We start from the raw sequence: 15,054 nt of genomic DNA, 5'->3' as shown, positions 1-15,054 counted from the left end.
GAGGACTGAACTTTCCAGGGCAGTGGGTATGGAAAGCGAGGGGCACCCACACTCTGCAGGGCCGTAGGCAGGCAGAGCCACCCAACCCCAACGACCAGCCCTGCTCCCTCTGGGTAGAAGTGCATTAACGATCATAATATACTAATAGGGATGACTTTGACAAGGACAGTGCCCCCAGCAGCAGGCGATGCACAGGCCTGCACGAGGGTCTGTGGCCAGCCTGCAGAACACAAGGTCCCTTTGGCACCCCCACCGCCCCCTCCACCTTCACCGGTCAGTCCTGGCAGGGTCCCGGTGGCAGTAGCTGGAAAACAATGGGAGGCCCAGCCTGGGACACCCCCGGAGAGGCTGAGTGGGCGTGGGCGGGGCTCACCGTCGTCAGGCTCGTAGGGGAGCCAGCTGTGCTTGGCGTTCCGGTGGGTGTAGTAGGAGTTGCGCTTGGCACACTGCTGGGCCCGGAAGTCCTCGTGGGGCCCCGGGCACTCCTCGCTGTTGCAGACCTGGTACTCGAACATGGGCCCTGAGCACGGGCGGCCGCCGTAGGCTGGGCTGGGGCAGGCACAGAGAGACGGGTGACGGCTGGCAGGGAGGGCCCGACAGTGGGCTTCCCCAGGGCCCCCAGGGGAGCTGGGCCCTTTAGGGTGGCACAAAACAGGGCTCCACGAATTCATACACCCCAGAGAGACCCCTGGGCCGCTGAGCTCAGAGCCTTCCTCCCTGACTGCTCCTCCCATCAGGCAATTCCCTCTTCTCCTGTGTGTGAGAGACAGACAGACAGAGGCTGAGCCCCACCGATTGGGCTGGGACAGAAATGAGTCTTATTCATCTTGGGTATATCCCTTCAACTTGTTACAAAGGGCCTGCATACAACAGGCACTTAATAAGGAACTCTACTCCTATTTGCATCCGACTCCATTCAGTATCATGATAAACTAAGGAGGGTTGGAAAGAGCCTTGGGTTTGGAATCAGAGCAGCAGGCTTCCAAGTCCGGACCGGGCAGCCTTGGGAAAGTCAGGTAACTGTGCTTGCCTTAACTTCCCCTTTAAGAGAAGAACAGTATCTCTTATTTCACCTGCCTCCTGGTGTGTCTGTGAAGAATAAATAAGAAAAAGTGCTTTAAAGCAACTTACACTCTTCTCCATTAAAGGAAGAGGTGAGGTGTGACTGCTGAGACAGTGGCCAAGAACTTGAGGCTGACAGTTTCCCACTCACAGGGTAGGATCCCACGGGCTGGGAGAACTATATGGATTTATGCACACAAGTGCTTAGCATCTCACCTGCCATGGAGGAAGTGCTCCATACACTAGAATAACAATAATTATCACAGCAGCTGCCATTTATTGAGTCCCTACTCAGTGCTGGGCAGGGAGTTGAGGGCACACTTATTTCATTAAGCCCTCAAAAATAAAAAAAACTTATTATTACAGCAAAGGAGTTCAGTAAATCATAGCTTTGATCAAAGGGATAGCTTTCCTCCTGACTGCAAGGTAGTTGACTGAGAGTCAGAACTGCTGGGGTCTCTCGACAACCCAGCGTTTGTGTCTCCAACAGTTGGAAGGACAAGGTAACTCATTTTGGCTCATATTTTTGAAAGATGAGTATAGCCAGCTGACAAAGGAACAGGCTGTGCCAACAGGTAGTGAGTGCCCCATCCCCAGAAGTAAACAAGCAGAGTATGCAGGATCATTCCTGAGGATGCTAGAGGGAGTATGACCAGTCCAGGGCTGCTGAGATTCTAGTACTCTGCAGGCCTGCCTCATTCATCACTGGGCGCCGTGAGGGGTCAGCGGCGCCCTGCCTGTGTGGTCTGAATTCCTGCTTGCCTACAGCCGGCTGACCTCCGTGGTGGGCGTGGCCAGGCCCCTCCCTCAGGAAGCTGTTCCAGGCAGCCTCTTTCAGTTTGGGAGTTGGAAGCCCCGGGGTGGAGACTCAGAAGTTCCAAAACCAAGGAGGGATGAGAAGGGAGAGAGAGATTTCTTCTTTCCCCAGAATGCTGAAATTCAGGTGCGGACGGGAAGGGAGGGATTTGATGTTAGAAAGAGGTAAGCTGAGGAAAAATTAAGGAAGCTTCACTTCATGTGATAGAAAACACACTGGGAGAGTTCATTTTCCCAAGATGCAGCTACTGAGGGTTTAGGTCAGTGTTTTCTCAAAATTTAGCCCAAGAAGCAGAATCACAGGAGAACTTGCTGAACAGGCTGACTCAGGCCCCCCTGGACTTTCTGGGGAAATATTCTGCATAAGGAGGATTTGAGAATCACTGGTTCAGGCATCCTCACAGATGTCACTCCTGATTCATCATTTAAAAATCCGAGTGTAAAAAAATAAATGCAAGTGGGAGTGATCTGCTGCCCCCGCCCGCAACAATTTTGGGTCCTCGTCCGTTAGAAGGCACAGCCACCTGCAGGGGCCTCTCTCTCCTGTCCCCTGACCCCAGGGCCGCCCCTTCCCAGCCACTCAGCCCTTGGAGCAGGGTCCCCTGCCCTGCCCGCCCCAGCCGAGTGCACTCACGGGGGGTAGTCACAGCTCCGGCTCCGGGACCGCACTCCTCCCCCACACGACCGCGAACATGATCCGAACTTGGTCCAGGAGCTCCAGCCTCCATCCTGGCCGTAAGTCTGCTCCAGAGACTTCCAGATGCAGTGACCTTTGAAGCACCACTGGGATGGAGCAGAGGGTACAGAATCACCCTGTGGCCACTGCCACCTAGACTGTCCTGGAGGGTGTCCAACCCGGTGGGCACACGTCAGGGCCAGTGGGCACTAGGGGTGAGTACAAAGAAAGGGGACTTGAAGAGGGATAAGCACCCTCTCAGATGAGAGGTTAAGAGCAGGAGCTTTGGGGTACCATGAACTGTGTCCTTAGGCAAACGGCTAAACCTCTCTGAGCCTATTCCTCAACTGTGTCCTTAGGCAAATGGCTAAACCTCTCTGGGCCTATTCCTCAACTGTGAAGTATGGATAATAACATCTGCCCATAGGGTGTTGATCTTGGCTGGGTATCTCAGCGTCCCCTTGCAGAGGCCACCAGTGGGCATGTCCCTGGGAGACAAGCCAGCCACGTGGGGAGGCTGACCTCACAGTGGAGGGAGCACGTACGCTGGAGACAGAGGCCGGCTTTGAATCCCAGCTGGGCCACTTCTCCGCTGGGTGTGGCTTTGGGGGAACTTCCTTCACCGTGCGGAGCCTCCGTTTACTCACCCGCTAGGGTTCTAAGTCCTGCGGCAATTGCACCTACAGCGGACTCAGCTCAGGGCTAGGCACCAAGGAGGCCTGGGCCCAGGGGAGCTCCCTGCTCTCTTCCTGCAGGCAACAGGAGAGAAGGACAGCAAAGCTCTCTGAGCCTTTTCCAAGAGAGTAACTCGCTGGTTCTCAACCTTAGACTCACCGGGGGAGCTTTTAAAACTCTGAATGCCAGGTCTTCATCCCAAACCAATTTAGGCAGAATTTCTAGGGGTAGGGATCTTTCTGAAAGCTTTATAATAAGGTAAAATTTGCAGAGCATGAAATTCTTTAGTTTCAAGTGTACAAGTCCATGACTCTTTGGTAACTTTGCAGAGTTGTGCAACCATCGCCACAATCCAATTTTAGAACATTTCCATCACCCAGAAAGATCCCTCAGACCCATGTGTAGCCATTCCCTGTTCAAGGGGTGGGGATTTTCAAAATTCCCTAGATGATTCCAACACAAAGCCAAAACTGAGATCCTCTGATTAACTCTCACATGAAATTGTGACTGAAGAGGGCCTGGAAATTTGAAACGGATAAGTGAAGCGGAAATACCTAGAGCAGGCGGAACCAGCTGCCTGGCGGCAGCCTGTTAGGTTTGAAGCCCACCGGCCCGGACAGGGCCATGCGGAAGCCCCGTCCACTCCCCAAGGGGCTGACCGAGGCTGCTCAGCAAGGCGGGCACCAGCGGGCGAGGGCAGAGGGTAGGCTAGAGCCGTGGCTGGGCTCACAGCTGACACGGAATAATCACCACCCTTCTCTCAACATCTTTATTAAGAGTTGACACAATTCAGTGACTTCAGAACAACTCTGAGAGGTGGGAGGAAGGTTTGGTCAGGGTGGGGGTGAGGCTGGAGAGGCTGAGTGAGTGGCCCAAGGTCACCACACAGTGATCAAGGGCAGGGGAGGCAAAAGAGCAGAGGCAAGGGATGAACCTGGAGGACATTATGTAGAGTGAAGACACAAAAGGACAAATACTGTACGACTGCACTACCATGAACTAAATATGGAGTGTAAGCTCACAGAGTTATTATAATAACTTGAATAGGGGTCACCAGAGAATAGAAAGAGTATAGAGAATGGAAAGTTGAGGGTTGTACAGAATCTGTAAAAAGGATATGTGTTAATCTTTGGAAATGAATAAAAAAGGTGAAAGCCCGGCATGAGGTTTGTAACTAGCAGGACTATTATGAGGGTATGAAAATGGTTTAAAGGGGCAGTCTAAGGTCATGATTATTACTAAAAGGAAAACTGAAAAAAATGTAACATGGGAATATATAGCATGTAAAACCACATGTGAAATATGAATATGGTTAAATTACATACAAAAGACCATTTTTCTTTGAAGTTGAACAAATGTATGCTAATACTACAAAATGTTAATATCAGACCAAAAAAAACATTACACTAAGCGAAAGAAACCAGACACAAAGTACTACATATTATATGATTACATTTATATAAAATGTAACTATAAATCAATTTATAAAGATGAAATTAGATTAATGGTGATGTAAGGCTGGGGAAGGAATGCTAAGGGGTGTGGAGTCTTTCTTTTTGGAGTAATGAAATTGTTCTAAATTTTTTGTGGTGATGAATGTACAACATTGTGATTATACAAAAGTCATTGATTATATACTTTGGGTAGATCATATGGTATGTAAATATAGCTCAATAAACTGCTTAATAAATAAATAATTGTGCAAGAATAGCCAGAAATAGCAGCTATGTGCAGAAGGGGAAACAGACTGAAAGGTGAAGAATTTTCTGGCTTGTTTGTTTTTTGTTTATTATTGTTGAAATAATGAAAATGCTCTAATACTGATTGAAGTGATGAATGGACAAGTATGCGATTATACCAGATACCATTGGTTGTATACTTTGGATGGATTGTATGCTTTATTGATATGTATCAATAAAATTGGTTGGACCACGAAGCCCCCTGGCAAATGTGGCACTCATGTATGCATAAGTCAGCAAACACATAGCAGACAATACATGAAAGGACAGATTTGGTGGCAATGGGAGTGGGAACGTGTGTGGAAGCAACAGAGACAACACAAGGGACAGGCGGGACACCTGGAGGCTTCCCTTCATCCCTTCTCTGCTATTCACGCCGTGTGACCTCAGACAAACTCCTTAACCTCATTCTCCCCATCTGTAAAATGGGAGCCAATCCTCAGCCAGTTGGACTATGAGATCACATCAAACTGCAAATTGCAGAGACAAATGGGGGGTATGGGAGAGAAGAAGGGGTGTGTGTGAGTCCGTGGGGCCCCTCCATGCTTATCCACGTGCACACGGCTGGCACCTGTCCTGTAGCAGCCCCTGCACCCACATGCACACCCACGGTTGGTGGGAAGGCGGGGCGGGGGTGGATCTCCTGCACCCCAGGACGGTCACTCCCTGCAGCCCCCGGCCCACCTGTACCTTGCCGGGCGCGCACTCGGTCCCGTCCAGCGGGGGCCCCTTCTTGGTCTTGCAGAAGTAGGGGTTGTCAGGGTGGCTGCACCACAGCTGCCTGCAGGGCTCGTGGGTCTGGAACTGCGTGTCAAGGGGGCCCGGGGTCACCGGCTGGGCTGGCTCTCCAGCTCGGGCCAGGTGTCCTTGGGGCAAGAGGCCGTGGCAGGGAGCCGGGAGGGCATGAAGGACGGGAGGACGGCAGGAGGGACATGCAGCCAGGACCCCCACCCCCTCAACCCTCAGGTTCAGTCCTCCAGCGCCAGTGACCTCCGTGGGCCCCTCCTCTCCAACAGGGCGCAAGCCCCATCCCCTTGTCTCCCACCTCCACGCCGCTCTGTTGCTGACCTGAGACCAGGGCTTGAGCCTCTGGGGAGGCTGGGCCCACCCAGGCCCCCTGACCGCTATGTCATGGGGCCCAATGAGGGGCTGCTGGTCCCCAGCCCAGCCCCCTGAGCCTCCAGACAAGGGTGGAGAACCCCATCTCCCTCCCACTTTGACACCCAGCAGTGCCAGAGGTTGGTGATACACGTGTCAGATTGTCCGGGAAAGTCCCAAGGTCCTGACATGCTCTCTCCTCCCACCCTCTGCCGGCCACACCGATGCCCCACAAACGCCAGCCTGTGGGCACTTCCGTCTCAGCCTGTCCCTCCAGCCCAGAAGCTGAGCTTCATCACAGCACGTGGCCCAGACAGAGGGGAAGGTGCCACCACACAGGAGCCCCTCAAGGTGCCAACCTGAGCCTCGTGGTCCCACAGAGTGAGGCGTGGGCCTGCAGGCCCCGGACAGGGCTGGGAGTCACCGAGACCCGAGCCGTCCCCCTCCCCTGGGCCTCAGCCTGGTCCCCCGTTAGCAGCTGTCGAGTTCTCTCCCAGGTCCTCTCGCCAGTCCCCGAGCCCGGCCTCTCCCCCTGGCCTGGCCTGCTGGGCAGGGGCAGGGTTATGCTCCTTGTAGCTACCTTTCCAGGCATGGAGCGGTGGGGGTAGCAGGGAACATGGAGTTGATCCCCAGGAATGAAGTGATATGGGGGGACAGGAGAATTTCACTAGGCTGGAGAATTAGCCCAAAACATTCAGTCACAGCCCTGAAGAGCAGGTGGTGGGAACGATTCCTCCCCCAGGCCAGAGCCCACCACCTGCTCCTGCAGCGGGCAGCCTTGCAGATAAGCTCCCCAGGTTACCAGCCCAGCCTGGACCCACCAGCCGCCCTCCCATCTTTCCCAGGGCAAAAGCCTTCTCAAGCCACTGCTTACCCCCCATGCCCCACAGGTGTGGCTGGGCAGGGGCTGGGTCCTGCTCACCCTGCCTCTCCCCCCACACCCAGTGCCTAGCACTGAGCCTCCCATCACCGGGCCAAGAGGCTGGTGGGCGGAAGGTGCGCTGTGAATGGCCAGCGTGGTCGCCCAGGTGCTGCCCCGGCCTGGCCGAGACCAGGTGGGGACTCACCGCCGAGCAGGTCTGGTACCCAGTGCCAAAGTCAAAGCGGCACTGCTCGTCCATGGAGTAGTCAACGCCGGGCAGCTCGGGGGGGCGGGGCCAGGTGGGCTCAAAGGGGTCATCGAGGAGGCAGGCGTAGGAGCTGCCGGCAGAGAGGAGGGGGTGAGCCAGGCCCAGGCAGGGATCCTCCAGCTCTCTTTGCCCAGGGATGGGGGATGTTTAATGAGCAAGGAAGACCTGCAAGATTGCGCAGCCATGGCCCGATGAGCTGCCTCCTCCAGGGTGGACGGGCCGCCCCAAGCATCCCCTTCCCTGAACCTCTCTTCAGCCAGTGACTGTGTCGGGGGGAAGGGGCTGCACTTACAGGCAGAGGCACCCAGGAGCTCAGCTTGTAGCTGTCTCAGCAGGTCAGCTTTGCCCACGGTAGAGGGTCATGCCATGGCCAAGCTTAAGGGTGAGTCATGGACAATAGGAGACAAGTTAACCCACCAGGCGGGATGCCACTGCGCAGGCTGGCCTTGGCCAGCGGCTCGTGCGGTCAATGACAGGCCCCACCTGCCCCCTGCCCAAATCCACTCTCACCCCACGCTCGGGCCTGAGCCTAAAACTTGTCCTGGACCCCAGCCTCTCTGGAGACCCAGGCGCTGACCAGCAAAGCCGTGAATTAAAGTTCTGCTGCTGGAGTCAGGGCCGGAGCGGGGTGGGGTCACCCTTCTCCAGAGCCTTGGGGAGTCAGCGGCCCCGCATCTTCAGTGGGCACAAGCATCGCCTGCAGCGCCCGGTGAATCCAGATTCCCAGTGCAAATTCTGCCAAGATGGTTTAGTCATCTTGGGTGGGGGCCAGGGGCTCTGAGTTTTTAATAATTCTCTGCAAGAGCTCATCTGAGTATGCTCCGAAACACGGGGCTCACCCACCTGCGAGGCTCTTGGGGGAGTTTTAGGCCAGGCGGGGGGAGTGAGAAGAACCCAGGCCTTGGGGGTGGGGTGGAAATGACCTGGGGGAGGGAGGCGGCTGAGTGGCCCTGCCTGGGGGGCATCCTCCCCGCCCCGAGCCCCCACCTACGGGAGGTAGCGGCCGAGCTCCAGCCTGCTGCAGCGGGACCAGTGGAAGCGGTGGAAGGCTGCCTGCACCAGGGGCGCCATGACGCTGCCCAGGCTGGTCTCGTCCGCGCAGCCGTTCCCCTGGCCGTCGTGCTCCATGCCGAGCCTAGAAGGGAAGCGGGAAAACAGTCCCGTCCTGGGCGCGTCCCCCGGGAAGAGAGGCAGGCGGGCCAGCGGCGGGAGCCCCTGCCCTGACCTGCGGCTCGGACTCTGCCCTCTGGCCTCAGTTTCCCAACCACACAGCAGGAAGGACCACCCTTCAAGCTGCTGGGCAGGAGCTGAGGCTCCGCCCTGCCGCCCCCCCCAGGGGTCAGGCTCATCCTGCCCGCCCAGCCTGGGCACCCAGAATGCCCTGTCCCTGCTCGAACCCCACCCACGTCCTTGCAGCCTCTGAGGCCAGGGCAGGCCTCACTCCTGCTCCCGGACGGCCCCTGCCTGCCCCAGCCTGTGGGCTGAGCGCCTACAGCCCGTCACCTGGCCCATCAGTTGGCACCTCTCATGTGCTGTCCTCCCACCAGACCAAAGGTCTTTGATGGCCAGACTGGGTCTTGTCCATTCCCAGCCAACATCACTCACTGAACACCTCTGCGGGGCCCCTGAGGCTTCCCTGGCTCCCCATCCCATGCCCCCATAAGAGTTGACATTTACAAGTTTGCTCTTTATACTCAGTATGTACTGCCAAAGCCCCAAGGTTCTAAAATCTTAAATACTCCCGGGTGGCTGCAGCTGGCCTCGGGCAGACAAGTGAGCCTCGAAGTCCGACTATCTCTCCACCAGACAAGATGGAAGCCACCCCCCCAGGACAGAAGGACACGCTTCAGGCACCAGGACATATGGCATCCTCAGCTTCTACGTCAGGAAGGGTCCCAGAGGTTCCCCTGGGGCCAGCTCCGTGTCCCTGATGAGGAAACCGGGGCAGGAGGAGGCACCTGGCCCCTGCACAGGGAAGGGCAGTGTGCGGGCCGGCTCCCTCCTCCTTTTCCCGGTCTCCCGTTGTCTCCAGAGAACAGCCCTCATCTGATTAGGGGTAGCCGCGGGCTGCGGACGCATGTCCCTCAGCTCTGTCCTGTGCACAGACGGACGCCCGGACGGACGAGGCCCAGAAGCACAGCTGTGGCCCATAAGCACCGCCGTTGCCCACGCCGTGGTGGAATTTGTTGAATGAATGAGTGAATGTGCTATAAACAAGTCCAAGCCTGAGCGCCAGGCGAGCCATTCCTTGCCTGGCCCGCTGCCTAAGCGCTAAGTGTGTGTGTTTGTGATGGGTGCAGGCCAGCTCTCTGGGGTGCACTGAGCGCCAGCACGGGCTGGAACAGGCCTCAAGGTGTGGACAGGGTGAAGGGATGGCGACCACCCAGAGAGAGCAGACAGCGGCTGTGGCAGCGGTTCTCCCCGGGCCCTGCGCCCCCATGGCCCTGGCGTTTGGCTGCTGGGTGGGCCCAAGGCAGGCCTGGAACTGCCATCTGCAGTCCCTTGGCTCCTCCAGCTCAGGGCAGGTCTCCCTCAAGGGGCAGCTGCAGACACTGCACCCCAGCCGCAGGCCAGATGCCCTGGCATGTCCCAGGATGCAGGCGCCCGGGCCTGCTCGGGTCAGGGCATGTCACTGCCCCCCTCCCCACGGAACTCCTCGGCTCTCACACCACAGCCCCAAGTCACAGAGCCGCCAGCCCCGCGGACCCTCCTGGTGCCACTTACACGTGGCCTGTCTCGTGGGCCACCACGAAGGCCGAGGAAAAGCCGTCTTCATGGTTGAGGGCACAGCTCCTCAGGGGGTGGCACATGCCAGTGACGGGCGCGTACCCTGCTGGCCGAGAGGGCGAGAGATCATAGGCAGTGAGGTGGGGCACACTGGAAGTGTGGACCCTTGAGGGCCACCACAGGGACAGCCTGAGCTTGGTCACTGCCCGAGCATGCTTTCAGAGTCCCAGCTGCAGCAGAGTGAGTCGGGGCCCAGCTGCACCCCACATCCTAAAGCTTTATGGCTTCCCTCTTGGCCTCCAGCTGCCCAGAGCCTAAACAAGGCTGTGGGACTTCCAGACACGACCCGAGGCCACACACACTCCTCTAGCAGCCACATCCCTCCAGACAGCCACTCAGTCATCAACAAACAGGTTCCAACCATTTCCTTTGTGGGGGGCTGGAGGTGACACACTGTGGGGAAAACAGTGAGGAATCATCCCCAAGCCCCCCGCCTCACCTGCAACACACCCTGACACTTAAGGAGCAAGTGGCTTAGCGGGGAGGGAAGGTGTGGGCCGATGGCTGGACTCCGAGGAGGCCAGTGGGGTGTGCAGGAGTGATTTGGAGGAAGGGGATGGTTTCAGCTGGAGGGTCGAGGAGGACCAGGGAATGACTTATGGGGGGGCATGGGAGCCTTGAAGGACAGGTGAGAGCCTTGAAGGACTGGTGGAGGAGAGCATGGCAAAGTGCAGACACGGGTCGGGCAGGGTCTTCCGGGAGCCGGGGGCAGTGCAGTGGGCTGGGCTGGGCAGCAACAACAGCAGCCGACACCGGCCAGGCCATGCCTGGGGCCAGGCGGTGCTGAGAGGCCTGCTCCCGAGACTGACCCCGGGAAGTGGATGTGGCTCAAGCGATTGGGCTCTTTCCTACCATATGGGAGGTCCCTAGTTTGGTTCTCGGTGCCTCCTAAAGAAGACAGTGAGCTGGCATGATGGGCAGGCATGACAGGCTGATGCAACAAGATGATGCAAAAGAGACACAAGAAGGAAAACATAATGAGTGGACAACAAAAACAGAGAGGGAGATTCCCGGTGTCTCCTAAAGATGATGAGCAAGACAGGGAGCTGGCATGATGCACAGACCTGGCGAGCTGACACTACAAGATGATGCAACAAGAAACATAAGAGAAAAACATAATGAGAGACACAACAAAGCAGATAATGGAGGTGGCTCAAGCGATTAGGCACCTCCCTCCCACATCGGAAGTCATGGGTTCAGTTCCTGGTGCCTCCTAAAGAAACATGGAAGACGTACAGACACAGCAAGTGCAAATGAATGGGGTGGGGGGGAACAGAAATAAATAAATAAATATTTTTAAAAAAGATTGACCCTGGGCCCAACTATGGGCTGGGGAGGAGACTGAGCCAGAGAAGGCCCTACCGCACCCCCCTCTGAGGCAGGTGATGGTCCAGAGTGCCCCTTGCCTGAGCACACTGCGGGCCTGCAGCCACCTGACAGCTATTCGCTGTTTCCAGAGTTGCTGAAATATTCATTCATTTGAGACCGTTTGGGGAGTATAATGATAAGGATTTTGTGGGGAGGGGTTTCTGGGACCCCTATTGTACCAGAGGCCTGGGATTTGCTGTGTGTGGTGCAAGTGCATGCATGTACGTGTATGTGTGTATCACACTTAGGGTGGCTGATTCAGACAAGAAGCCTTTTGGGGGGTGTCACTGCTAACTGACTCACTTCCAGCATCAAACCAGAAAAAAACAGGAAGCCCTCAATTTAGAGCAGGGGTTCTTACCAAGAGTTGAACTGAAATTCAAAAAAAAAGAAACATTATTCTTGTGGGGATGTGTTGGTGTGAGTGTGATATATTTATTAACTAATACACAGCACAGTGTGGACTTAGTAAGGGGTCTGTGGTTTTCACCTATCTGGCAAAGGGGTCCTTGAAACAAAAAAAAAAGGTTATGGGGAGCAGATGGGGCTCAAGCAGTTGAGCACCCACTTCCCACATGGGTTCGGTATCCGGTGCCTCCTGAAAAAAACAGAAACAAACAAGCAAAAGAAATGATGAAACCAACTCAGGGAAGCCGATGTGGCTCAGTGGTTGAGTGCCAGCTTCCCACATACAAGGTCTCGGGTTCAATCCCCAGCCCCGGGACCTCAAAAAATAAAAGAAAAAGGTTAAGAACCCCTGATTTGGAGCCTGGAAATCCGAGTTTGAGTCTCAAAATCTGTCCCCACTCTACAGTGGAGCGTGGGGAGATGACTTGACCACTTTGTGCCTCGGTTTCCCCAAACAGAAACATAGCTTCATATGTCTGCAGAGCACCTGCAGTGCCAATACTGCCAGCCCTGAAATGGAGGAAGGAGGTATTATTATTTTCCCCACTTGATAGCAGGGAGAGCTGGAATCCAGGGAATCACGAGCTCTCGGCCATCTGGGCAAGCAAGGCGTGGAGCTGGAGGCAGAGCCCAGACAAAGAGCTCCCCAGCCCATGCAAGCTCCACCCTAGGCACCCCAGAGGCAGCCAAGAGGAGAGAAGCACCCAGAAGACACCCGGGGCTCGTCAAGCCCATTCACAGCTGCCTCCAGGGTCAATCAAGGCAGCAGGAACCAGAGTGTGGACCCTCCGTTTCTCCTGGTCCCCAAGAAGCCATTCCAGAGCCCACCCACCTGTCCATCCATGTCTTGACCCCAGAGTCCCACAGGTGATATGCTGACAGGGAGCGCTGCCCCTCGTGCCTCCCCGGTGGGCCCCAGAGAAAGCCCATTTGCCACACCTGCACACACCTGCCCGTCTGCACACACCTGGCCATGGCAAACACAGCACCTTGCATACCTGAGGGCCCAAAGTTCTGCCGGGTGAGGAAGACGACGTGGTCGTGGTGCTCAGCATGGCCGGGGTCCTGGCGCTGCTGGGAGTGCGCCCAGCGGCAGACCTGCTCCAGGCTGCGCGTGGGGTTCCCGCGCTCGATCAGGCTCAGGGACTGCAACGCAGGGTGCAGCGGTCAGAGCCCTGTGGCCGCCCTCCTTCCCTTTACAGCTGAGGACACCGAGGCCCAGGAGCACCCGGCTGTCCTGACCCAGCCCTCCCTACTTCAGGGGAGTATCGAGCACCCATGTGCCAAGTGCTGAGCTGGGCCCTGCACCTGCTGTGTGCCCCAGGAAGCTGGCACACATCATTTCTCACACCCTCAACTAATCTGCAGGGCAGGTGTTGTTACGGACAAACGTGTGGACATAGGAAAAGCATTTCCTCTGTGCTGGCACCTCACATCCACTAGGTCATTTAATCCTCACACTAGGATCCTGTTCGTCACCCATTTGGGGAGCACAGGGGCAGGTCTGAGGTGGCAGGGCCCAGGGCTCAGCCAGGGCAGCCTTGGTCTCATCACTGCCCTCCCGCCACTTCCTCAAGGATAGGCCCTTCCAGCTGGACGGCCCAGGACAGGCCGTTCCCCCGACTGGAGGGGACCCACTTACCACCCCCAACTGCCTCCACCACTGAAGACCTTCATTCCTAATGCTCTCAGGGTTCTGACTCTGGGGTCCACTTTTCTCCTAGATGCCTGTCCCCTCACCCACCCCACCCCATAGCTGGCCCGACCCCACCTGCCCCCAAGGCGTTCACCTGTCGGTAGCCGACCATGATCAGGCGGACCAGGGCAATGTTTATGTGGACCCCCAGGGACTCGTCGTGGTATATCTCATCCACCTGAGAGGAGAGAGGAGCATGCAGTGTAAGGGGACACAGACCCTGGGAAGGACCTACCACGTGCCCAGGTGATCTTATTTCACCCTCTCCGTAAGCCTATCAGGCGGGCATTCTTGTTCCTACTTGACAGGTGAAGACATTGAGGCTGCGGGAGGGAAATACCTTGCCCGAGGACCCGTAGCCAATAAGCTGCAGAGCCAGGATCCAAAACCCTGAGCTCTCTCCACCAAGCCGAAGCCTGGAGGAGCCCGGCCTCAGGCTCCGCGCCTGTGGCCATGACGCGCGCCCTTCCATTTCCGTTTCCCTGCAAGAGCCCCTTGCAGAAACGTCACACGGCTCAGGGAACCCCAGCTCAGGTCGCTCCTCCTGGCCTCTATCTTCCCAGTGACCATGGAATCATCTGCCTGCCCCGCAGTGCCCAGGCCCTGGGGGCAGCCACGGACACCCCTTCAGGGCGAGCCCAGGAAAGCTGCAGGGCCTGGGGGCAGCAGTGGACACCCCTTCAGGGCGAGCCCAGGAAAGCGGTGCTGCAGGGCCTGGGGGCAGCCGCGGACACCCCTGCAGGGCGAGCCCAGGAAAGCTGCAGGGCCTGGGGGCAGCCACGGACACCCCCTCAGGGCGAGCCCAGGAAAGCTGCAGGGCCTGGGGGCAGCAGTGGACACCCCTTCAGGGCGAGCCCAGGAAAGCGGTGCTGCAGGGCCTGGGGGCAGCAGCGCCGGCACCCACCGCCTGGAACCACTCAGACACGCAGACTCTGGCGGCACCCCAGACCCAGCGAGGCAGAATCTGCACTTGAACAAGACTCCAGGTGACTCTCGGGCATGGTCAGGTTTGAGGAGCACAGTCTTGGAAACTCCCTTCTCCCTGTGGGCCCCGGGAACGGTGGGGCAGTTCCTCACACGGTTCTCAAAGAATCCGAGCATCGCGGCGACGCCCCAGTCCCATCCACATCCTGTCCAGGAAGGCCCTGAGCAGCACCCATGACAGACGGACCTCGGCCCCTGCTTGTCCACTCCCAAGGGCAGGGAGCCCACCCACTCCTGAGACGCCAGTCCCATTACTGGAAAACTCCAGCTTTTTTGTTTTAAAGAACTTCTTTTCTCGTGGATATAAAACATTTCACTGTGAAAAAATTTGCAAAGTACTAAAAAGTAAAAGAAGAAAATTAAATCCCCTAGACTATTATTAGCCGGCTACATAACCACAGCTACCACACTTCCTTCCGCACCTCTGTGCTGAGTACGTGTATCTACACATCGAGGTTATCTTATAAAGCTGACTGAATATACAGTCTGTATTTTGCTTGTTTCATTTAACATTATTCTGTGTATTTAAAACACATGTTATAGACCATCACTTATTTAACTAATCCCTTATCGTTGGGCATGTAGAGACTCAGAAAGAAGTCACTTCTTAGAGTG

At 56.5% G+C, this 15,054-nt stretch overlaps 1 protein-coding gene across 1 annotated transcript in view; it reads right to left on the bottom strand.

Moving 5' to 3' along the window:
• Positions 1–15,054, bottom strand: part of ADAMTS14 (ADAM metallopeptidase with thrombospondin type 1 motif 14) — an 83,680-nt gene that overhangs the window by 20,594 nt on the left and 48,032 nt on the right. Inside the window, exons 5-12 of the mRNA XM_058298978.1 lie at positions 13,550–13,633; positions 12,758–12,905; positions 9,921–10,026; positions 8,188–8,331; positions 7,134–7,266; positions 5,659–5,772; positions 2,513–2,661; positions 374–549 (exon numbers count right to left, since the gene is read on the bottom strand). Coding sequence (XP_058154961.1) covers positions 374–549; positions 2,513–2,661; positions 5,659–5,772; positions 7,134–7,266; positions 8,188–8,331; positions 9,921–10,026; positions 12,758–12,905; positions 13,550–13,633 — 1,054 coding nt within the window. The remainder of the gene's footprint in view (positions 1–373; positions 550–2,512; positions 2,662–5,658; positions 5,773–7,133; positions 7,267–8,187; positions 8,332–9,920; positions 10,027–12,757; positions 12,906–13,549; positions 13,634–15,054) is intronic.

The sequence above is a fragment of the Dasypus novemcinctus genome, chromosome 6 (assembly GCF_030445035.2).
Source record: "Dasypus novemcinctus isolate mDasNov1 chromosome 6, mDasNov1.1.hap2, whole genome shotgun sequence".
NCBI classification, from domain to species: domain Eukaryota; kingdom Metazoa; phylum Chordata; class Mammalia; order Cingulata; family Dasypodidae; genus Dasypus; species Dasypus novemcinctus.
Note: the sequence above shows the minus strand (reverse complement) of the source record. Positions and strands in the feature narration are given on the sequence as shown.